This window comes from Anolis sagrei, chromosome 2 (assembly GCF_037176765.1).
Source record: "Anolis sagrei isolate rAnoSag1 chromosome 2, rAnoSag1.mat, whole genome shotgun sequence".
Classification (NCBI taxonomy): Eukaryota; Metazoa; Chordata; class Lepidosauria; order Squamata; family Dactyloidae; genus Anolis; species Anolis sagrei.
The window spans coordinates 49168208-49193483 of record NC_090022.1 but is presented as its reverse complement, the minus strand read 5'-3'; the positions used below and the strand labels follow the sequence as shown (position 1 = coordinate 49193483).

The following is a 25276-nucleotide window of genomic DNA, read 5'->3' as shown; positions in this document are numbered from 1 at the left end:
GAAGGGAGAAAGTGAAATAGGGAGGGGATTGAGGGGTTGTGTAGTGGTAGGAAGAGCTGGGACCTGTGCTGGCGGGGGGGGGGGGGAAAGATAGTTGACTTCTGGTTCATTCCACAGAGGTACAGGCCACTGGGTTTACCTAGGCCCAAGAAAGTGCCTCCGGACGACAACTTCCATCAGCCTCGGACGGCAGCGTGCCTTGGATGTGCTCGCTGAGGCATTCTGGGAGCAGGAGTCAGGGAACTACAGCTGCCGCCCAGGGCTGCTGGAAGTCGTCGTCCGAAGGCACTTCCTTGGGCCTAGGCAAGCCCAGTGGTCTTCGGAGAAGGTGAGTGGCAAGGGCGGAGGAGGTCCTTGAAAGGAGAGCATGGAGAGCAGCAGGAGCCACAGGGAATGCCCAGCAGGTCATCACCCCCAGCTGGTCTCTGTGGCAATATAGCCTGCCACACCTCCTCCCCATGCCCTCCCTCCCTCCGCACTCCTCCTCCCTCCTTCCTCAGGCCACGCCACTAAGGGAGATTTTATTCGTTACTTTTAATTATTATTATTTTAATTTATATCCGGCGTACTAGATGACCCCCAACTTTTCATAAGATTTTCCAGGCTTAAAAAGTCATCTAGTATGGCGGAAAATACAGTACACATTTTCAGTGTAATTCTAGCCATACACACATACATATATATAAGCTTTGGACAGCATAGGGAAGGGTTAAGACCTCTGTAGTGTTTGTTTTCCTGTCTGTGCCCCTGTTCAGAAGATTTCAATTCACTTTCTGTCCTTGTGATAATTGGATTTTGGATAATGTGTATTGTTGTGGAAACTAGGATTGGTGCTAAGACTTCCATGGAGAGAGACCCCCTTTCCCCATAACAACTTTTTCAAGAGTGAATTTCCCTTCCTAGAGGTAGATTTTTCTCATTTCTTGTTGTCTCATCACCCATTCTTAACTCTGAGTCATTAGTAAGTCAAATGTTTGTAACTCAGGGACTACCTGTAGTTATAAAGTACTTCTTGGCTACTCGTGGCTATCAAGATAGTTTTCTTTCTTGTTTCTTTCTTTTGGTGGTGAGTTACAAGACTTTCCAGTTGGTTCTGCCTCACATATATCATCATCATCATCATCATTTTTAATTACTTATTAATCGCCCTCCATCCGAGATGCTCTAGGCGGAATTATACAGGATAAAACACATACATACAAATATTAAAATTAACATGGGTCAAACGCTGTAGTAAAAAGCCAGGTCTTAAGTGCTAGGATAAAATGCCCTCAGTCACACATGGCTCTCAAATAGGGAGGCAAGGAATTCCATATGGCTTCACAATTCTATCTCCAAGAGATAAGTTTGGCCTAGAGATAGAAACTTGTTCAAAATCACCAAGTGGGTCACATGGGGATTTGTACATGGAGTTGCCCAGTTACACTCCAGCTCTCCACATGCAAATTAGGAATAACAAGTTTGCAAATCTGATCAGAGAGAAACTGACTGATTTCTCCCTTCTCACACTTAGGCTGGATCTACATTATTATATAGTGCAATTTCAGAATGCATATTGACTGCATTGAACTGCATTATATAAGTCTACATTGCCATATAATCCAGATCATTGCAGTTATCTGCATTCTTAAGCTGCATTTTATAGCAGTGTAGATCCGGCCTTTGAATGCCATTCTGTTTCTACTGCTACCAAATCTTTGTTCTAATATTCTGTGAACTCATAATTAAATTGTTACTTTAATTCACCTTGTTCTTTCCTGTTTGGAGCATGGGGCATTGGGGATTGCCTTTTTTTTTTGTCCTGTCATATTGGAATGCCTGACACTTTTCAACGAGTCTTGTTTTCCCTTTCAGCTCAAGTTCAGACATCATAAGAGATTTGGAAATTGCTGGGATGTGTTCAGACTCATCGGATAAGTAAGTATGGCACAAGGGTAATGGTCTTCCATTTCATGATAGTTGTCATTGATTTATTTTTGTCACTCAGCTATCAAGAAGCACTACTGCTGTAATTTGAAAACATGCCAAATACAGTGGCATGGATCAGAGAAGTGTTGCTGAAGGCCATTATGTGCAGCTCTATCAGTTCTCTGTCTAGCTAGACAGTTTTTTGTTTCTTTAAAGATTAGACAGTAGGGGAAAGTATGTATGAAATATCTACTGAGGCTTATGTTCTTTTTCCTATAATTTACTTACATTGTATATCATGTTCACAAAAACCTGTCACACTATTCAGTTAGTACATAATCAGCACGAAGGAAAAACATACAAGAAAAGCATGACAAAGCTAGTTGTACCTTTACCCAGGTCCTGTCAGTATCGCCTGCTGAAATTTCCATGAAGCTTTACCTACCAGACCATGCTGTATTTTGTCATTTTTTGTTTTCGCTCTTGCAGAAAATATTGTTTAGATAGAAAAGGCATTATGTAATAGTATACTCAAAACATCCAGAATTGCTATGTGTTCACAAGATGTAACACGTGCTGGAGCATTTGGGTTTTTGAGTAATTAAAATGTAGACTGTTGTGAATGCATTTGTTCCAGTTGCTTGTTTCCCCCTTCTTTTCTCATGACTTTTCCCCTTTTTGTGTGATTTTCTAGATTACAAGCCTGCAGGCAAGAACTGCCTCAGCTCCCCTCTCCCCTCCAATCTCATGGGAACTCTGGGAGTTTGTGTTTTTAAAGCTAAAGAGTAGGTTAAAATGCTGGAAACAAATAGAGCCACAAGAGTAATTTCTTCTAATTTTTCTGAAGGCATTCGTTTATATACTGTTACTTCTGTCTGTGGCAATATATAAAATCACTGCACCATCTTTATGGTGGGCTCATTCTATTGTGAAAATAAATATTGTTCTGAAATGTTTTACATTGAGCTATAGCCAGTAATTGGTGGCAAGGGACGTCTACCACAATATGATATAAAGAACAACAACTCTAATGAACCAGGCTATAAATTGGAAAAACTTGTGCTTCTCCCCCCATCTCTCTTTTTTTTTAAAATTTAGGACATACACATACACAACATTTACAATTCCCACCACCACGAGGACTATTTTCTTTTACATATTAATCCTTTTTGAGGCAATCCTTATAGATTTACATACTATCCATCTTATCTCCTGCATATGTCATCAGTTGGGGACCCCTCCCCCCGACACCAACTGCTGCTCTGGGCCAGGGTGAGGGGGGGGCACCTTGTTTCCTGTGCTATGCTAATAATATAATAATATAATATAATGCAATGTAATATAATATATTGTATATACATATAATATTTCCAATATTATAATGTAATACAATATAATAATAATATGATATTATAATTATATATTTTATATTACATGCAATATTACTAATAATATTACAGTATAATGGTATAGTACCATATAGTAATATATAATACTGATATTGTACTATGCTAATAATATAATATATTGTATGTATATATATCTTGTAAGCCGCTCTGAGTCCCCTTTGGGGTGAGAAGGGCAGCATATAAATGTCATAAATAAATAAATAAATAAATAAATAAATAGAAAACATTTGTATCCTATTTCTTGTGCCCTGATGTCTAGACTTATTCATAATATAACTCTTGACCTGGTCCCATCTTTCTATTATCAATACTTTTTGAATAATTTAATTCTACATCCATAATTTAAAATTCCATTTGGTCCACCATATACTGATACCATTTATTTACTGTCCATTTGGTTTGTCTTTCTATCCCAATACTATCACTGCTTGTGTGTACTCAATTATTGCCCTGTATTAAGACCACCATTTCTTTTGTTATCACCCAATCGATTCCTAATATTTGGTTTGACACATTTTGTATGGTCTGACAGAAGTATTGTACCTGCTCACATTCTCACATCAAGTGCATAAAGCACCCTTTCTGGTGGCATCCATGCCAGCACTGACTGCTTCCTTTTTTATAATAATAATCTAATTGACAGGGTGTACGATACCACTTATGTAATATTTTTCTCCTCGTTCTCTTACTTTTGTATTCCTTATATTTCCTATTATCTCTACCACTTGTCTCATATCTTATTCTGTAATTTGTAACTCCATTTCCCACATACTTTTCAAGTTCTGTATTGTACACCCGTCAACCTCTATTAGAATTGTATATATTTTACTGGCTTGTGCCTTATTTCCTTCCACCTTTTCTCTCATTATCTTTTCAAATGTAGTTTCTTCTCTTTTAACCTTATTAATATTTTCTTTAGTATTGAGATATGTACAAATTGCTCTAATCTGTATCTAATTTTTCTGTCCAAGCCATTGTTTAATTCTGTTCTCCCTTACCCTTTCTTGACTATTGCGTAATTGTTCCAATTTGTCTATTCTTTTTTCCTTCAATGCCTGGATATTTCTATTCACATTTGCTTCTTTCTCTTTTTTTAAATTGACCATACTCTTGCCATTTTAGATTTTAAACTGCCTGTTCCCCCTTGCCACTTCTTCCAGACTTGCATTCTTCCTTTCATTGGTCCTGTTAGTTTTACCAATATTACCTTTATCCCATTTTCTGTAGATTATTTCTTCACAATCAACTCCATTAATTTCCTTCTCAAATCTTATCCATTTTTTATTTGTCACTTGTAATTCTATTAGTCTTTAGATTTGGAAGGCATCACTATAAAGCTCTAGACTTGGACAACCCCATCCCATCCTCCTTTCATTTCTTTTGCAATTAACAGGGGTTTTGTTTTTTTACTTACTCTTGGTATTTTTTGCTTTTCTATATGATGTTGGAATACAGTTTTCAACAACTCCAGCCAGTTTAGTGATGAGGGATGATGGAAGTTCCAGTCCAACAATATTTGAAGGTCCACTTATTTATTAAAGACACAATCACAAAGTGTAAGATCTGCCTGGGAAAGGTTTTCTCTTTGTCATACTATTTTTGTGGGTGCAGTTGGTGAGGACTTGAGGGAGAGCATTCTCCATGGCTGCCCCCCTGCTCTTTTTTCCAGTGGCAGGCGAACATGTTTTTATTTAGTCCAAGTATTTCTATTTAGGCCTTTGAATTTAAATTATAAAGCTGTAGTTTGTGTACAAAGTAGTGTGTTTGATTTTTAAAAATAACTTTTACTGAAATTATGTTTAAATTGTTTTTCACTGACTTTAATCATGTTTTTAGTCATACTGATTTTAAATTCTTTTTAACGAATTAGTGTTTTATCTGGAACTTTCTAAAATTATCATAAGCACTTTGAATCTCATTTTGGGAGAAAGGCAGTATATATTCTAATAATAATAATGATAACAATAAGAACAACAACAATATAATTATAATTATAATAAAAACACAAATTTGTGAACTGTTGTATGGAACATAACCTGAAAGGACAAGAGGTTTGAATTAATAGAATCATAAAATAATAGAGTTGGAAGAGATTGCATTAGCCATCTAGTTCAACTCCCTGCCATGCAAGAAAAGCACATTCAAAGTACCCTGACAGATGGACATCCAGCTTCTGTTTAAAAGTCTCCAAAAAGGATTTAATCTAAGAGAATGAAGGCAACAAACGTTTCAAGTAAGAACTGACAAGCATAGTAGGGCAGATGGCAGATATGATATCTTTTCATAGTGTCACTGACAGAGAAATAGCAGTGATCTTTGAAGTGTTTGAATCAGTGTGGCTAATTTCCCCATTTGTACTGATCTGGGAGTAGCCAGTGTTGGCAGATGTACAGATCAGTGTCTTGTTCTCCTGGAGCCTTGTAAAATGTTCCAAATGCCTACACCATGTTCCACAAAAAAATTCAAACAATAATGTCATTTTCTGCTTTTGAAAAAAGCTTTTTAAATATTAAATTATTCAGTCTGATCAATCTACCTCAAAGGTAGACCACCACTCCTAGATACTTAAGAAGAAATAATCCATCTTCCCCTCTTCAAAGAGGAGTTAGAAATGAGGTTAGACCTGCAAAAACAGCCAAGTCAGAACAAACACAACAGGTTAATAGTAGTGAATTGGATGGAAGCCCAATGCTACCTATTTGGTGTAAATCTCTGAATAAATATAAATAAGGTATCTGTAATAATCAAATATGTTTGCTTTCTTGTGGCAGTTATCACTCTTAAGGACATTGTCTTGAAGATCTAAACATTTGACAGAGTTCTTTTGGTGGTTGTCTGAGTTTCAGTGTTGAGTTCCAAGTTGAAATTCCTAGAGTCCAAAAAGAAAGGCCAACCATAATATCTGAGGAAATTATATCTGATGACTACAACTTTGATAATGTCACCCAAGTTCCAGTGGTCAAATTTCAGAGTGCATGCAGAAAAGGGTTTGCCATAAATCCTTTGGACCCTTGTCCATCTTTGGTTGTCATTATTTTTGGACATTATTCAAACTCTGGTGGTTAGTTTCAAGATATAATTGTAAACAGAAAACTTCATAGGAATAAATGGGTATCATAACTTTTCATAAAAGCCAGAAAACAGGAAACAGATCTCTAAGACAATGCTGCTAGGATTGTTGAAGTTAAATAGCAGGGAAAGAGTTTAGGTCCAATTGATTATTTTTCGCATATCAGGTAAGGAATTGGGCAAGACAAGATATGATGCAAGTAATTAATAATTAACAACATATTTGAAGTTCTTAAGTTACAGAATTCAGATCTCGAGCCATAATAAACTGGACTGAGAGGTTGGGCATTAAAATTCTGCCAGACATGACTTCTTCAATCATTTTGTACTATTTTCTTTACATAGTTACTGTCTGGCAGCTGTAAATGGTCATTCAGCTGACTGTTGGCAATTTACTTTTTGATGAGGCAGGAACTTTTAAAAGGAGTTTGCTGTGCTTTCCTGATTACTGGGTAGTTGATTGCTTTTCTTTCAGTTGTTTTTAAAAAATACTATTTGCTTAATGTTATATTTTAACAGTACTTCATTTATTCCCCGCTCCATCTCCCCCAGGGGATCTTGGTGCGGCTTACATGAGACCATGCCCATCAATACAATACAAGCTAGTGAATGTGCTGGTAACTTCAAGGTTGGACATTGGGTTACCTCTATATACCAAGTTTGGAAACTCCAATTAGTTCAAAACATGGCAGACAAATTGGTTACAGGAACATCTAGGAGTGAGCATAATACAGCCATTTTTTAGTCACTCCACAGGCTACCAATTAGTTTCCAGGTAAAGTACAAGGTGTTAGTTTTGACATTTAAAGCCCTACGTGATATGGGTCCTCATTACCTACAGGACCACCTTCTCATTCACAATCTGCCTTTTAGGACACTTAGGTCCTCTGGGGGGTATTTACTCCAGCCTGCCAGAACCCGACTGGCAACCGTCACCTAGAGGACCTTTCATTGGCTGACACTTGACTGTGGAATAACCTGCTGGAAGAGATCTGACAGCTAAACCAGATGTTGGAATTTAAAACAGAATCAAAGACACATCTCTTCTGGCAGGTCTACTGAGTCAACTTTCAACCATGAGTTTTTATTTGCATTATATGTGTGAATGTGTGTGTTTATCTATGAAACTTAGTTATTGTATTTTTCTAATTCATTTATTTTTGAATTTGTTTTACCCCACCTCAGGCCATCAGGAGAGGCAGGTAATAAATTAAATGTATTATTATTAGTAGTATTATTGTTGTGCCAAGTATATACATTATGCTACAAATTATAAAGATGTCTATTGAACTTAACAGTCCTTCTGACAGATCTATTGCTAGCTGCTAGCTAAAACATGCAATATCCTGATTATCTGTTAATTTTATCAGAAATGAAAAAACATGCAGAATGAATGATTTTTTCTGAAAGAAATAAGTTACCAATGACTAAATCAGCGAGGATGGTAATTGAATCCTATGACTACTTCATAATAGATCAAGAGACTTTATAATTGGTAATGAAATCTTGCTCTGAATCGCTTACTGAACACTTCAGTTTTTCAGAGTGGGTGGCTCAGCTCTGTATAGAAGTATGAGATACTCTGCTGGAGAAAATGTAGGATGATTAATCACAAGTCTTGTTGTCTTTGAATGTGGGTCAGGGCACTAAGTGTGTTCAATTTTTATCAGTCAAAGTTGTTACATACTACATGAAATGTAATGTGAAACTTAACCTTCAATAATAAAAGGTTTTGGTTTCCCTTCAAAACTTGTTGTTCCCCATCTGAGATTGAAAGAGGATGTGAGATTTCTTAGAAATACCCCTTTTCCAGCTCACTCACTTAGACAGCCTTGCGTTCCTGTCCCTCCTCTTGCTTCACACAACCTTTAAACTATTCCCTGTGTTTATTAATTGGACCCTAAGATGACTGTAAAACGGGAGATACAAATGCAGTTTTGTTTGAATTCAGGGATCTAATTGTAAAGCTGTCTCGTTTTATAGACCCTTAAATAAATAAATCTCATGCAGAGATGTAAAATGAAACAAGAGTCAAGATTTATTTCATAGCAGAATGTTCAGACATCAAGCATATAAGCTGATCCTGTATTTATTTCAGTGTACCAGCCTGTATGATATCAATATGACAGCTTTCCCTAGTACTCAAGTCTTTACTAGCCATCCACTTTCCATACACTAACTAAATCTGTATTTTGATCTCATCCCTTTCTCTGTCTACAACTGGCTCTACTTGACCATCCAACTGTCAAACCTCTCTTTTTATATATATTCCCATTTTTTCCGTATTACAGGAGCACATCTTGTAGACTGCTATCTTAACCAGTCCTCATGGTGTCAATGCTATGTTATCTTTCTTCAAAGATTGCAGGCAGGGCCAGTAAAAGAGGCTATACTAGTTTCTCCTATTTCTTTTGTGATGGACCCAGAATTAGAGTCAGGTGGGTTGGTTTAGCATCCCTCCCTCCCTCCCTCCCTCTCTCTCACCTATCTATATGAAAGAAAGTTTACCTGCAGGAGACACATTTAACATAATGTTCAGTGTTTAATCTTGAGATAAAAACTTCACTCTCCTGGATTTCTCATGTTTGGATACGCAAATAGTCCTCTGCTCGTCTCCTATTTGTAACACTATTTGACTTCAGTCATACACAAAAGCATTTGCTGCCAATGCAAATGTACGGTATATATATATATATACTAGCTGTGCCCTGCCACGCGTTGCTGTGGCCTATAGTAAAACTTATCAAAGTTGAGGTAGATATCTGGACTATTATGAAAGAGAGGTACCTACCTATTCCTTCCCCCCCCCCCTTTCCTCCCCCTTTCTCTCCTTTCTTCCTTCTCTACCTCATTCTTTCCTCCTTTCACTACTTGGTTTCATCCTTCTCTCTTTCCTTCATTCCCTCCCCCTTTCGTCCTTTGCCTTTCTTCCCTTCCTTGTTTGCTTCCTTCTTTCTCTTTTTATTTCCTTTTATTTCACCACCATCATAACAATAACAATAATGCAATGCATTGCCTCTGGGACCTGACACCTCTCCCATTCCCCCTAAAAGGGTCTTATAGGAATAATAGCATAATAATAATAATAGAAATAACAACCTTTACCCGCCACGCGTTACTGTGGCCAACCTTCCCTCTTTCTCTCCTTCTTTCCCTCCTTCCTTCCTTCCTTCCTTCCCTCCCATCTTTCCTTCTCCTCCTCCTTCTCTATCTCTTTCCTTCCTTCCCCCCTTTTCTTTCTCTTCTGGTCTCTTTTCTTCCTTCTCTCTTTCCTTCTTTCCTTCCCTCCCTCTTTCTCTACATCTTCCCCCTTCCTTCACTCCCTCTTTCCTTCCTTCATTCCTTTTTTTCTTCTCTCCTTCCTTCCTTCCCCCTTTTTCTTTCTCTTCTGGTCTCTTTTCTTCCTTCTCTCTTTCCTTCTTTCCTTCCCTCCCTCTTTCTCTACATCTTCGCCCTTCCTTCACTCCCTCTTTCCTTCCTTCATTCTCTTTTTTCTTTCCTTCTCTCCTTCCTTCCTTCCCCCTTTTTCTTTCCCTCCCTCTGTCTCTCATTTCTTCCTTCTCTACCTCTTTCCTTCCTTCCCCCTTTTTCTTTCTCTTCTGCTGTCTCTCTTTCCTTTCCTTCCATCTTTCCTTTTCTTTCCTTTTCTTCTTCCTTCTTTCTCTAACTTTCCTTCCTTCCCCCTTTTTCTTTACCTCCCTTTCTCTTTCTGTCTTCTTTTCTTCCTTCCTGTCTTTCCTGGATTTTGACAGGGCGGGAAGGGGCTGGGTGGGATTTGGAGGTGGTGTGACGTAAAAGGAGGTAAGATTGCAGCAGGGGAGTGATGGAGCGTGGGGTTGTGTATGTGTGTGCGGCGGCGGGGTGAGTGATGGAGCGTGGGGTTGCGTGTGTGTGTGCGGCGGCAGGGGGAGTGGGGTTGCGTGTGTGCGGCGGCAGGGGGAGTGATGGAGCGTGGGGCTGCATCTGTGTGTGTGGCGGCGGGGAGAGTGATGGAGCGTGGGGTTGCGTGTGTGTGTGTGGCGGCGGGGGGAGTGATGGAGCATGGGGTTGCGTGTGTGTGTGAGGCGGTGGGGGAGTGATGGAGCGTGGGGTTGCGTGTGTGTGTGCGGCAGCGGGGGAATGATGGAGCGTGGGGTTGCGTGGGTGTGCGACGGCGGGGGGAGTGATGGAGCGTGGGGTTGCGTATGTACGGTGGCGGGGGAGTGATGGAGCGTGGGGTTGCGTGTGTGTGTGTGGCGGCGGGGGGAGTGATGGAGCATGGGGTTGCGTGTGTGTGTGAGGCGGTGGGGGAGTGATGGAGCGTGGGGTTGCGTGTGTGTGTGCGGCAGCGGGGGAATGATGGAGCGTGGGGTTGCGTGGGTGTGCGGCAGCAGGGGGAATGATGGAGCGTGGGGTTGTGTGTGTGCATGCGGCAGGGCGTGTGTGTGTGCGGGAAGCGGTGCGGCGGGGCTTGGAGTGGGCATGGCTTCCGCAGAGGGAACGTTGGCTGGAAGGCTGTGTGCACGCGCCAGGGAACTTGTGGCTGGGCGCCAATGCGCATGCTCAGTTGTTTTGCGGTTTTGTGAGTGTGTTGTTGTGTTGTTTTTCTTTTTGAGTAGATATGTTTGTACCTTGTGGGTTGTGTTATGGGCATGGGAAATTTGGGTAAGTTTCTTTGGGGTTTTTTTGAGTTTTATTGTTTTGCCTTTTTGTGAGTATGTTGTTGTGTTGTTTTTCATTTTGAGTAGATATGTTTGTACCTTGTGGGTTGTGTTATGGGCATGGGAATTTTGGTTAAGTTTCGTTGGGGGGGGTTGAGTTTTGTTGTTTTTCCGTTTTGTGAGTGTGTTGTTGTGTTGTTTTTCATTTTGAGTAGATATGTTTGTACCTTGTGGGTTGTGTTATGGGCATGGGAATTTTGGTTAAGTTTCGTTGGGGTTTTTTTAGTTTTGTTGTTTTGCCGTTTTGTGAGTGTGTTGTTGTGTTGTTTTTCATTTTGAGTAGATATGTTTGTACCTTGTGGGTTGTGTTATGGGCATGGGAATTTTGGTTGAGTTTCGTTGGGGGGGGGGGGTTGTGGAGTTTTGCTGTCCCGTTGAACCAACCTAACAGATTTATATATATAGATATATATGATGTAGACATACTTGAGAGGATTAAATGATTTTCTCATGGGTTAAGGAAGCTGCTATGATCAAACAGTGATGGCTTTATAAGCACTATAGGTTTCTTTTTGTTTTAAGTGGATGTTTTACTATCTCTTTTGAAACTGTGCTATTTTTCTTCTGTGCTTGAAGCAATTATTGTAAAGGAGGCAGCAGTACTGGGAAGGAAAGACAGATCTTCCTGATAGATCATTCAAAGTGTGGGAATGTAAAATGAAATTAAATCAAGAAACAGCATGCCAAAAATGAATGTTTGAAAAGTGTCTTCCTTTCTAATATGTTGCAGCCATTGTACCTTGTTCTCTGACACATTCAAGGGAAAAGTTAACAAGAAAATGAAGGAAAGCGCAGTCTGAATATATGAGTGCCGTTCTTTCTTGTGTTGCATGCCATAGTTATTTATCTCAAAATGCACCAAATGATGGAACGTGACAGACAATTTCTTTTTTGGACGCCCTTGGGGCATAACTGGCAGTGGAGGTGATACAGTTGTGTATTGGCATTTATTGGTGTGAAGGGAAATGATGTAAGGAAAAATATATAGTAAGCTGTTATAAAAGAGTAACTCTTTACTCCTCCCCTCACAACATTACTCTATATAGTCTTGTATAAGTCGAGAAATTTTAGGCAAAAAAAATGATATTCAAGCAGTTTTTCAGTTCCCTCCTCCCCGTTCTGTTTTCGGAGATTATATGAAACGAACCACCGAATACTACAAATCACTCAATCAAACTGATTCAGGCCCAAGCCTATTTGGTAGTGTTATGAGAAGATTTGGTTAAAGGGGGAAATTGGTAGGCCTTATGTGTACACCAAAAAGGGCTTTTAGTCTACTCAGTAGCAATTTGGATCCTCGCCCCAGTTTATGTGGTAGGCATATCTCTTCAGAAATATCACTGATTATTTGTGATGAGTAATAAAGCATAACGACTTTTATTATCCTATCATTTGATTTGAGCACCTAATTTGGGTCATTGCCCAGAAGATGAGATTTAAAAAATGGGAAGTGGGGGGGGGGGCAAATGTAGCTCAATAGGCCTTCTGTTACTCCAAGGCTTTCAAAATGTGTACACATTAAGAAGGCATACTGTGTATTACTTCTTCCTTTTGGAAACTGCCAATTCTTTGCATGTAAAAAAAAAGAACTTACTAAATTACCTTTTCAAGTAGATTGCCTAATTGGTGTCATGTTTTGGATGTTCTTTTAAGAGTAGATTATTTTCTAAACTCTTGCAGTTTAAAATGAGGGTTAGCAGTACGAATTAATGCCATGTACTATGCCACTGTGGCACTTGAAGAGTAATCAATTTTAGTGACTCTGGTTTACATGTGGGTTGCTAAAACCGAAAATGTTTCTGATGCAAGAGGACTGATGAATTAGCCATGTTGCAGAATTTTAAAATAATCTCCCAGTAGTGTAGTAGCTTAAACATTGAATTCTAGGATACCTTTGCTGTTTTAGTGTAAGCAGTCTCCTGCAGAATAATCTGTTAGTGATGGATACTTCAAAAATTCACTCATTTTGAAATGGTAGGGGGTTCTTTACTGTTCAGGTTGGCAGGGCTGAGAACAGGGATGATTTCGGCTGTTTCTACACAGCCATGCAATCCAGAGCAGAAGGTGGATTAAAGAGCTCCAGTTCACTTCAGAGTGCTTACACAAGCACCCCAGGAACCAGTTCCAAGATGCGATGGAGTCTACAAAAATCCCCCCTCTGAAGAGATACACAAATAAGAAACCATTTCCACACTTAACTGAAGCACAGCAAAGCAAGAAATGACCACTGAGATTTCCCATTGGAATGCTGTGGTTTTCTTTGTTTACCTTTGCGCTGAGCCATGTTTCTGGTTTCTTACTCCAACTGCTGCAGTGTTAACTTTGTTTACATAAGGTTCCTTATGTTGTTTCTGATTACCTATTCTGCCTGGGATATGCACAGATCATCTTTAGTGAATTTTACAGATTGATCTGGAATTCCTGGTGAGATTTTTTAAACAAGCTGTTTCTGGTTGGATTTGTGTTGTAGTTCACATTGCGATTGTACATTTTGTAGATGCCCCAACCTTGAGTCGGCTTCAAGTTGGATTTTAGTGCCTGTACCGAAGAGCCCTTACAATCTGTGCTCGAAGGCTCGTTTTGAGTGCCACCTGCCTGACCCAGCTCAGTGTGGAGGAGATGAAATGTAGTTTTACACTTGTCCCCATCATACCTGTTTTAATTAAAGTGTCAGGAAAAATGTTATGCATGCTCTGTTGCTAACTTCTTTGCATGCTGCTTCTGAGAGAAGTTGCTCTATTCTTTCAAGTTTACATTGTAACCTGTTTGATCTCTTTAAAGTTCTGCCAAGCTAAAGGTATACAGCTTAAAACAACACAGTAAAAACCATAAAGAGGTATTGATACTTGCATTGCATCATTTCTGTGTAACACTGAATGCTAACCAATTTGTTCTAATCCCTGTGTATTAATTTGTCTGCTTCTTAGAGAAAATTAAGCTCACTGATCATGACAACTGAATCACTGTTCCAGAAAAATTAGCTTAATGTATTTAATCCTGGGTTGGGTTTCACAAATAAAAAAGAACTCTTAATCTAATCTTCAAATGCTTCAGCAAATCCATCCAGTCTCTTAGGAGGCTTGAAACACATTTGGCCTGCAGACTGCAGACTATGGCCTCAAGACTTCGTTTTGATTTTTTTTTTCATGTTTAGGATGGCTAAAACTTTATTTCAGTACCATTCTCTGCTCTTAAACACTTGTGTGGTTGATCTGATAAACACGTAGAATCTTTTGGTAGCTGATGTTTTACTTTCTTATTTCTGTTATTCTTACAGATCACAATTATTGACCAATTTATGTGGTTTATAGTGGGATAATCTCTGGTTTTAACTACCTTTAGTTTTAATTTGTTATACTTATTAGATAGTGGTGCAATATAAATAAAAAGGTGATTGGCACATACAGTTTATTGCCTGCCCAGTTTACTGGATTGTTGCACTTTCCTGCGCTCCTGTAAAAACTGCACTCATTGAATCTGTTACTCAGCTATGTTTTTTTCTCTCAGCCATATTTTTTATATTGCTTATAATTGTGTTTTATTTGTTTTTATCTGATGTTTTTAATTGGTTAAATTGCTTTACTTGTGTGTTTTAATTGTAATTTTGGGCTTATCCCTTGTAAGCCGCCCCGAGTCTCCTAGGGAAGATGGTTGTTGGGGTATAAAAATAAACAATACTTCTTCTTCTTCTTCTTCTTCTTCTTCTTCTTCTTCTTATTATTATTATTATTATTATTATTATTATTATTATTACTGGTGTTGCATTTCCCCTGAGCATTTTGGCTTACTGAATTTTAGGAAATATAGTCAGTTGTTTAGCTAATGGAACTTACAGTCCAGAAATGGATGCAAGGAGTAAAGAGTCCAAAAAGGTAGGGAAGAGGAAATGAATAGATCATAGAGAGAAAGAATCTCTGATTATGGTGCATGTCCTCACTCTTATTTACAGTAAATTCTGCATTTAGGAAGATTGTGCCAAAGTGTTCCTTTTATTTGTGGGCAGGGGCAGACATCAAAAGAAATACATATTAAATGAAAGATAACTTTCCAGACAGAAGTGTCCTCTCCGATGACCTTGTGGCCATCTCCTTTGGGCTTTGGCAGACACTTGACTGAATGCACTTGGAAACAAATTGTTGGATTAAGTGCACCTTCGTCTGATCCAGTAAGATAATTCATATGATCTCATGTACATATATCATTGGCATATGCTTCAAACAGTTCATGTAAGACTTGAATTTTCTGATCCTTGTGTAAGTGATGTGGCCATTCCTCTAAAAACTCTGCCACCTGTTCAGTGTAGGCTGTCTCTGCTTTAGGGACTGTATATAGTTTCAGATTGATCATTTATCAGGAAGCTAGAACAGAGACTATGAATAATGGGTACTTTGTAGATATCCTTAGTTTGCAAGCCCTGACATCCTTACCTGAGAGGAAGCCTCAATGGATTCAGTATGAGCTCTGATACAGAAGATGCACAATAGTGTGTTGGCATGTCATATTTCATGCAGAGATTGTAATCATACCTAGGCAATCCTGACAGTAAGAGCATTAGAATCATAGAGTTGGAAGAGACCACAAGGAGCATTCAGTCTAACCCTATGCCATGCAGGAACATAGAATCAAAGCACTCCTGGAAGACGGCCATCCAGCTTCTGCTGGGTCCAACCCCCAGAGAAGGAGACTCCAGCATGCATCCTATTCCACTGCCAAACAGCTTTTTATCATCAGAAAGTTCTTCCTAATGTTTAGGTGAAATCTTTTTATTCCTACAATTTGAAACAATTTCTCTGTGTCCTAGTCTCCAAGGCAGCAGAAAACAAACTTGCCCTCTCTTCAATGTAACATCCTTCCAAAACATGGCTATCATGTCCCCTCTTAGCCTTCTTTTCTCTAAGGTAAGCATACCCAGCTCTCTAAACCTTTGGACTTTATTTCCAAACCTTTGAACATTTTGTTTACCCCTCCCTGGACATGTTCTAGCTTCTTGAATTGAACATCATGGACTTACTTCTAAGAAAATGTTCATAGGATGGCATTACACATATCCTTTCTAAAATAACTAATGGTTATTCGCAAGGCACTATTTTTCTTTCAATTTGCAAGAAGATATTCTTCTCTGAAAGACAAGCCAACACCCGACATTAGGAGAAACATAAGAGTAATAGTGGTTCAATAGTGGGAGGCTCTCAAGGGAGGATTCGTTTTTCTAAATACTTTTTAGCAGAAACTTAGTCATCTGCTAAAGATAGTGCTTAGTTTGGATCCTCTGCCTCAAGCAGTAGTTGGACTAGGTAGTCTCAACGATTGCTTCTCAGTAATTTGTCATACCAGTGGGTAGAGACATGGAGTAGGATTCATTTGTTTCAACATTCCATAGAATGTATTACTTCTATACGGATTGGATATTATTAAGTGTTTTCCCAATGCAAATTACATATTTTTTTAAGTGAGATTGATGAATAATTTGTCTCATTTCCCCCCTCAATCATAGCATAACTATGCAAAAATTGTCAGTAACAAAAATTGGTGACCTGTGTAAATGTCAGCTAGGACTTCAAGAACAGGGGAAGTTTTTCTATAGAACTATACCTCTCTACCACGACAGACCCCCTTATCATATGCCATGAAGCCAAAGACCTTTATTCACTCCCTGTAAATGACATTTGTGTAAACTAGATTGTGTTCCGCCCAAACTACCTGAGGCCGATTGGTTTAAAGACAGATAGGTATTTCTTAAGCTCTCCAAATATGAATGTACATTGTTCAGTATTTAAGCCTTGTGGAACACATATGGACAACTGTTTGGGAAACTAATGAAGCAGTTACTTCCTGGAGAAACCTCTTGAAAAATTAAATACTTCTGTGTGTGTTTTGACAGAAAGTTAATTAAGTCTTCCAGAAAATTTATTTCAGCATTAGCTTTTTTGACATCCTTTGAATCAAACATCTTTGATTTTATTTGTTAAAGGGCTGCAGTTTTGTCTCTTGATTACTAGTAGGGCAGTGTTGTAATGTAATTCTAATGGGAATGACAATCCGGGCCATTGTTCTTATAGTAATGGGAAATGTCTAGCTACAGCTTTTTCAAAATGGATGAACTCTGTGTATGTGGCAGAGAACGCAGTAATAGAAATAGATCAGTTAACAAGTTATCCCAAGTCCTTTTTTAAATTGCCTCCCAACCTTTTGGAGATAGGCCAATTACTAATATAGAATTTAATTAAAATGCCTAGGTAGGAATCCTGTCTTTTGTCTCAAGTGCTATGAAAATCCACCCCCCCCCCCATGCTATAACTGTTATTTCACCCATCTTTGCATCTGTATTTATTACATTTTGGTTCTGATAGATAGGCAGTCCTTTTAATTTGGATCCATCCAAAGAAGGAAGCACATGCAAAAACTTTATATTTAGACCTTCTCTGCCTGCTCCTCTTCTTCTTCAAAAAATTTCCCTTAGGCTCAATTTACTGTTGAAGGCCACTGTTTGAAGAACTATTATGTTCATACTTACACAATTGTCAAGCGCAAAATGTTAATTCTTTTGTGGTTGTGTTCCTCTACAAGCAAATCTTAGCCCGTTAACATATTAAAATAATATTGAAGTTCCAATATTCATTATGCTAGCATTTGTGCAACCACTAGTGGAATACAACCATAAACAGAATAATGCCACCTCTCACATGTTTTCATTACACTAGATGCAGCAGCTAGAAGGTCATTAGTGAAACCACAGATTTTTTTCCATCTTGAGTATGACTGCCTCTCAGCTAGATGGAGACCAAAACTGTCTCTCCCCTCATCCTATAATGTAAACGTAGCCAGCTTCTCTAACCATTTGGGTAGTACCATATACTAAACCTAACCATTTGGGTAGTGCTATCACTTGATCTGTTTCGTGGGATTTGGTCAGAACTTTAAAAGAGCTAGCCAAGATGGATTGTCCCTTTAAAGTTTGGACTGAAACCAAACTTCATTCCATTAGAACTACTAGGTAACTTTGTCAGTTGATGTATGTTTATACAGGTTCCTCAGCCTGTGCGTCCCTTGCTGGTTTTTTGGGACATGGTGATAAATTTTTTAAAATAATTGTGAATGATGGCAGTGTTTACATAAATGAAGGTTGAATGTTTTTCTAGCAACTGTTCTCTTGAAAGTTGATTTCTTGTTATTGCAGTTCCCTGTGGGACCCCAGCTGCATATGCTGTAAAATGCGAAAACGGAAGACAGGGCAGCGATGGTGCTGCTCTTGAAAACAAAAACATGTCTCTCCCATCAACCCTCACCATTTTTAGTAACCTTCTTAATGGCCTATTACTGTGAAGTGTGTTAGTGTTGGCTGTTCTTGCAGCCTGTGTACATAAACTCTAATGTGGACAAAGAAAATAGATGAGAGAGTTTTGAAGTACTAACTTGTTAAATTTCACAGGGGTGGCTTTCCCCATCCAAGTCTAATAAGAAATGTTTGCTTATAAATGTTACTGTATCAGAAAAACAGCAGTATAGTCACATAATTGTTTATACAACTAGTTTTATAAACCAGTTTCTCTAACAATGGTTGAATACACTGAATCCCACTCCAGGAATGGTAATAAAATCGCAAGCAATAGGCATAAAATCATAGGAGCATAGAATTGGAAAGGGTCCTATAAAAGCAAGGGCAAATCTCTGGCTCAAAGCACCCCCAGCAGATAGCTGTCTCTAGCCTCTTTGAAAACACCCAGAGAAGACCCCACTACCTCTGTAAGCAATGGTCTGCTTAACTGAGCTCACTGTCGAGAATTTCTTTCAATATTTTCAAGTCACCTTATGGTGGTCTCATGAGTTTCACAGGGTTTTCTAAGGACAAAGGATACTCAGAAGGGATGTTGTCAGTTCCTTCTTCTGACTAATAGCATACAGAAAAATAATATTTGTTGGTGGTCTCCTATCCAAGTATGGCTGATTGGGACTAAATACACAACACCATGTCCAACAGCTGGTCATCTTCTTGCCCTAACATTTGAAGCTAATATGTATGCTGATTGCAACTAATATGTGTTTTTATGTTTACAGCTTTTACATGCCAGTTGGCACAAGACCTTTACGCAGTTAACGTTAAAATGCAAACCTCTTGCTGTATAAAACGGTTTAAAAATGATACCTGTAAGAGCTATTGAAAATACAGATAATTAGTAATAATTTCCAGCCAGGGACTAATGATGTCGTATCAAACAAAACAGCTTTGAATAGCACCAACATATTGTCATTATTGTGGAATGCAAGTTTCAGTTCAATGGATTCTGCCTAAAAAGGCACACATGTGTGGGGGATGGGGGGTAGCATGCATCCTTGAACCCTATTTCAAATTTATTTCGATTGGGAAATATTATGGGGGAGTCTTCTCTGGATATTTTTAAGCAGAGGCTGGATGGCCAACTGCTTTCATTGTGTTTTCCTGTATGGAAGGATGTCGTTGGCCCAGTTGGCCCTTGTGGTCTCTTCTGGCTCTATGATTTTATAGTATCTGGTTTGTTTTTTTTCCGGCCCGCCTTCCATCTTTTGAAGTGTATTGGAATAAGTAAATACACTTTAGCCAAATTTAGACTGATAATTAGACTTTTATTTAATATTGTTAGAAGAACAAATGCAATTACTATCCATAACAGCTTCAAAAGATATTTGAAACAAATCAAATTTTAAAGTTTCACAGACATGGGCAGAAGGATTGCCTTTTTGTATGGCATGATTTGTCTAAATTTGGGTGGCTCTTTGTATGAGAAAAGAAAACGTTGTGTTCTGTGGTTGCTTCTTAACCTGATAAACTTGTGCCTTTGTTGCTCTTATATTCTTTCTCTCCTGTACTATTTTTCAAACTTGAAACCATACAGCCTTATGTGGTACAGAAGCTCTCCAGAAAACTTAGGGCATATAAACTAGAAGTAATACACATGGATTCATACAGAATAATGGAGGCCTGTTAAGTCTCATCACAGCTTGCATACATATCTTAGAATTCATTTTTGCCTTGTAGCTATGCATTAAAACTAGAATAATTAACAAAAGCTTGTTTGGTTTAAGTAATCTTTTGATAGGTTTCCATCTATCTCTGGAATACATTTTGAAAATGTCAGAGTTCCATGTGTACAGTAGGTTGACTTGAGGCCTTCTACTTGTAACTTCATAATGATTTCAGTGTCAGCACAGCAGTCTTCTGAGAGCATTTTAGACCCACACTACCCTCAAGATACAAAATTTAAGAGAGAGATAAAATAAAATTTCATTCCGCTTGGAATATGGACACTACTAATGTTTTATGTGACGTGCCTTGTTGTATATTTTTGACAGATTTGATTATAACTAACTTCATAAAATTCTTGTGCTTTTGGCTGCCAAGCAATGGAAGACAAGGCTCATGTTCAACTTCATTGGTACTTAACTTTCCATTCGGAGAAATTAACTTGCAAGATAACGTATTTATACAGAATTCAAAACGTTTGTCTGTATTTAGAGAGATCTTGTAGCATTTTTGAGATTAACTGAGGCCTCTTCCACACAGCTGTATAAAATCCACATTGATGTGGATTATATGGTAGTGTGGACTCAGATAAACCAGTTCAAAACAGATATTGTGAATTATTTGCTTTGATATTCTAGGTTATGTGGCTGTGAGGAAGAGTCCTGAGAGAAGGAAATTGGTAGGGTAGCAAAAGTTTTCACAGACTGGAACTCCATCAAATTATTGGATCCAATGAAATAGACCAAGTATGTGAAAACACATGCTATAGACTTGTTTCTCTTGGTCTCAAAGGTGATACAAGATCCTTTTTTATATTTAGAAGGATGAAAAAAACAGCTATGCTTATGGGAAAATGGTCTCACTTCGTGTTGAGAATCATTGGCCTCAGGAACCTCAATGATAATGAAACCACTAATGAAAATACTAAAAATGTAAACCATATTTGTGTATTTTCCTTTTTTTCTCTATCTGCAGTATTTTAAAAATATTTTGAATCCTTGTTTCATTTTTTAAAATAAATGATTAGATGGAAAACATGTGTAAAAGTTCAATTGCTTTTGCATCTTTTCCTGTGTGGCAGAAGATATTATGTTAATGCATTTTCTTTCTTTAGTCACTATATTATCTAGAATGCAGCACCTTGTTGCTTTAAGGATATTGAAGATTGCAAGAGTTTGACAAGAGAACAGCAAAGGCATACATTAACAAGTATTAATCTTCTTAAGATATAAGTATATCTTTCAGAGACTGGGGCTGAATAGCAGAGTTCATAAATGAGCTAAATTTGGCCAGTGCAATACTTACTAGAGTTAAGTCTCATTGTGTTCCATGTGGCTTTTTTCAAACTAAACATGCATATCATTGCAGGATTGCTGCAGTAGAAAATGAAAATATTTATTTGATACACTGAACTGGATGCTTTTGTTTTCCATTGAAGCATCCATATATGAACTATTCAACATAGAAGTCAACACTGCTTCAACAGTAGAACTATATCCTATGTCTGCAAGCCATGACAGTTCAGTTTACAAATAGTTTGACTTTGGGTGACAGTTCCTTTTTCTTTTCAGCACTGCTTCGTGAATTCAAAAGATGACAAGAATGGTCTGCTTGTATTTAATTTTGAGCTTTTGTGAAGACTTGTGATGCTTGGATGCCAATGATGAAGAAATTATAAAAATTGCTTCCTAAATGCAGGAGCCAGACTTTCATCTTCCATGTTAGTTTTGTTCTGTGGGCTGTTGTTGCTCTTAATTACAATTAAGTACCACTTTGAGGAGAAAACATTTAGTGTGTTGACTTGCTATATTAGAATTGCATGCAAGACACATCACTTCAAAACCATGACACATTAGCTCTCAAAGAATAAGTAGCAGAGATGGATGAAACAGAAAATATAACATTTAAAAAAAGAAATGCAATGTTTTTATTTTTGACCATAGAACAGTTCAAAAAATAAGAGTGTTTCTGAATAATAGGCTAAATCAAATGCTTGGACGCCTTTTGTTAATCCATTCTGCTCCGTGGAATTACATTGGGAGGATCTTTCCTCCCCAGTGTGGCTCCCACAGAATGTGAAAGGGTTTTGGAAAGACTCTAGACCAGTGATTTGGTGATACCAACATCTGTGAAAAGCAGGAAGAGAGTAAGAGAGTAAAAATTAGATTGTATTATTTGATCTTTTTGTTATTTGAGCCACAAGGAGAGGTGGGTAACACTATCAACATCATCATCATCATCTTGAGCAAGATTGAGTACTTTCCAAGTTTTGGCTTTTCTGACTTTCTCCTATATGTACTGGTTATACTGGCAGCACCCATCACAAATGATAATGCATGGTACCAATAAAACGTTTGGTTCATTCTAATCATTCGTGAAATTGTCTGGCTCAGCTCAGGCTACAACAAACAAATTTCCTTATATAATCATCATGAAGCTGTGTGAAAAAAATCAGCTGGCATCATGGGGAGGCTTCTAGAAGTAGGTCGATCAATGAATTGTAATATCCTAGCTCCTTGTAGGAGTGATTCACAGTTGGAATTGATAGACCGTAAGCAAAGTATATGGTATAGTTAGTGTTTGTTTATAACATTGCTATCAAATGTAGCCTAGCACTGCATTGAGAGAGGATTCTTCTTGTGGAATGTACTGTTCAAATACTCTCCTCCGGGGAACCATTTAAAGAGTGCTTGAAGGGGATTTGTTTTAAAAATTGGGTTGGCTATGCCAGACTCAACTACCACTGTGAATATTTCTCCTAAAAAGAGGTGGCATGATATCCAAAACCATTTAGGAACATTGAGCGTAGAATGTAGCACCCCTTTCTTCTAATTGTGTGGGGCATCAATGACAGATATTTATAATTCAATTTCCATTGCCACCTTTGTGTGTTTAGCAAACTACCCTATTTATTTGAATCTAATGCTCAGCTTTTTTGGGTAAATTACGTTGTCAAAATTAGGGTGCACTTTAGATTCACGTAATATGGTTATCTTAGTGCTAAGCCAAAGCAAAAAGGGAAACAGCTTCAGGATACCTGGAGACCTTATTTGAGGGGTCATCTTACATTTATTGTCTATGGCTCAATGCTATGACATTCTGAGATTTGTACTATGGTGAAACACCATTCTTTAGCAGAGAAGGTTCAAGGCTTTGTAAAACTACATCTCTTTATTCATTCTACAGCATAAATGCATCCCAAGGCTTCCTTTCCATTGCTGGAAGCTTTGATGTTCTAACACAGTGGTTCCCCAGCTGTGGGTCCCCAGATGCTTTGGCCTTCAACTCCCAGAAATCCTAACAGCTGGTAAACTGGCTGGGATTTTTGGGAGTTGTAGGTCAAAACACCTGGGGACCCAAAGGTTGAGAACCACTGCTCTAACACTTTGTTTTTAAAGAAGAAATTCTAAGCAGGCAGCAACGGTAATACATACTTTTTGGACCACATCCAGCAGAAAATACTCTTTTGGAGGAGGGGTTCAGGGTTTTGAAAATGGAGGTGCGCATTACATTCGATGATGCATTAGTAAGTAAATGCGATATTTATTTTTCACCAGTGGAGAATGAATGTATAGATGGAAGTTAAAATCATCCCAGTTATTGATTGGGCATAAAACTGAAGAAGAACATGTCTGTTGTGAAAAGGGGGTTCTGCATTTTGGTCTTGCAACACCAAAGAGAGTTTAATGTTATGCAAAACCAGTTGACTTTTTTGGTCATGTGTGAGACCATTTCTCATGCTGGCCTGCAGTTCCAACCCTTGAAATCCTACCACTCACCATGCCCTTCTCCCTTCAATGAATCCCCCCTGGGTTGGGTTCCTGGGCCTCAAAGTGGCCCCTTAAATGGGGACCCATAACTCAGTTACTGAGCTCTTTATGGTTTTGTCTGACTCATCAGGCTTGATAGATAGTGTCAGACAGTTTTTAAAGAGAATGACAACTGTAGGTTTATTACAACCCAGTAATATTTTCCATTAACTCTTGAAAGATTTTCCATTAACTTCTCCAATATCCGCTGGATAATGGAGAAAGGCAGGGAGTTTCAGAAAAACATCTACTTCTGCTTCATTGACTATTCTAAAGCCTTTGACTGTGTGGATCATAATAAATTGTGGCAAGTTCTTGGTGGGATGGGCATACCAAGCCACCTTGTCTCTCTCCTGAGGAATCTTTACAAGGACCAAGTAGCAACAGTCAGAACTGACCACGGAACAACAGACTGGTTCAAGATTGGGAAAGGCGTACGGCAAGGCTGCATACTCTCACCCAACCTTTTTAACTTGTATGCAGAACACATCATGCGATGTGCGGGGCTGGATGAATGCAAAGCTGGGGTGAAAATTGCTGGAAGAAACATTAACAACCTCAGATATGCAGATGACACCACTCTGATGGCCGAAAGCGAGGAGGAGCTGAGGAGCCTTCTAATCAAGGTGAAAGAAGAAAGCGCAAAAGCCGGGTTGCAGCTAAACATAAAAAAAAAAAACCAAGATTATGGCAACAAGAATTATTGACAACTGGAAAATAGAGGGAGAAACCGTGGAGGCCGTGACAGACTTTGTATTTCTAGGTGCAAAGATTACTGCAGATGCAGACTGTAGCCAGGAAATCAGAAGACGCTTACTTCTTGGGAGGAGAGCAATGTCCAGTCTCGATAAAATAGTGAAGAGTAGAGACATCAGACTGGCAACAAAGATCCGCCTAGTCAAAGCCATGTTATTCCCTGTAGTAACCTACGGATGTGAGAGCTGGACCTTAGGGAAGGCTGAGCGAAGGAAGATCGATGCTTTTGAGCTGTGGTGTTGGAGGAAAGTGCTGAGAGTGCCTTGGACTGCGAGAAGATCCAACCAGTCCATCCTCCAGGAAATAAAGCCCGACTGCTCACTGGAGGGAAAGATACTAGAGACAAAGTTGAAGTACTTTGGCCACATCATGAGGAGACAGGAAAGCCTAGAGAAGACAATTATGCTGGGGAAAGTGGAAGGCAAAAGGAAGAGGGGCCGACCAAGGGCAAGATGGATGGATGGCATCCTTGAAGTGACTGGACTGACCTTGAGGGAGCTGGGGGTGGTAACGGCCGACAGGGAGCTCTGGCGTAGGCTGGTCCATGAGGTCACGAAGAGTCGGAGACGACTGAACGAATGAACAACAACAACTTGAAAGATCATTATTTCATGTCTCCACCAAACA

The 25276-nt window shown here is 38.8% G+C and overlaps 1 protein-coding gene across 2 annotated transcripts in view; it reads left to right on the top strand.

Annotated features, from left to right (window-relative positions):
• Positions 1 to 25276, top strand: part of RAD18 (RAD18 E3 ubiquitin protein ligase) — a 185385-nt gene that overhangs the window by 145622 nt on the left and 14487 nt on the right. Inside the window, exons 12-13 of one of the 2 annotated variants that reach the window (XM_067463488.1) lie at positions 1855 to 1917; positions 7572 to 7588. In XM_067463488.1, coding sequence (XP_067319589.1) covers positions 1855 to 1917; positions 7572 to 7588 — 80 coding nt within the window. The remainder of the gene's footprint in view (positions 1 to 1854; positions 1918 to 7571; positions 7589 to 25276) is intronic. The other variant, XM_060766287.2, reaches the window with a different exon arrangement.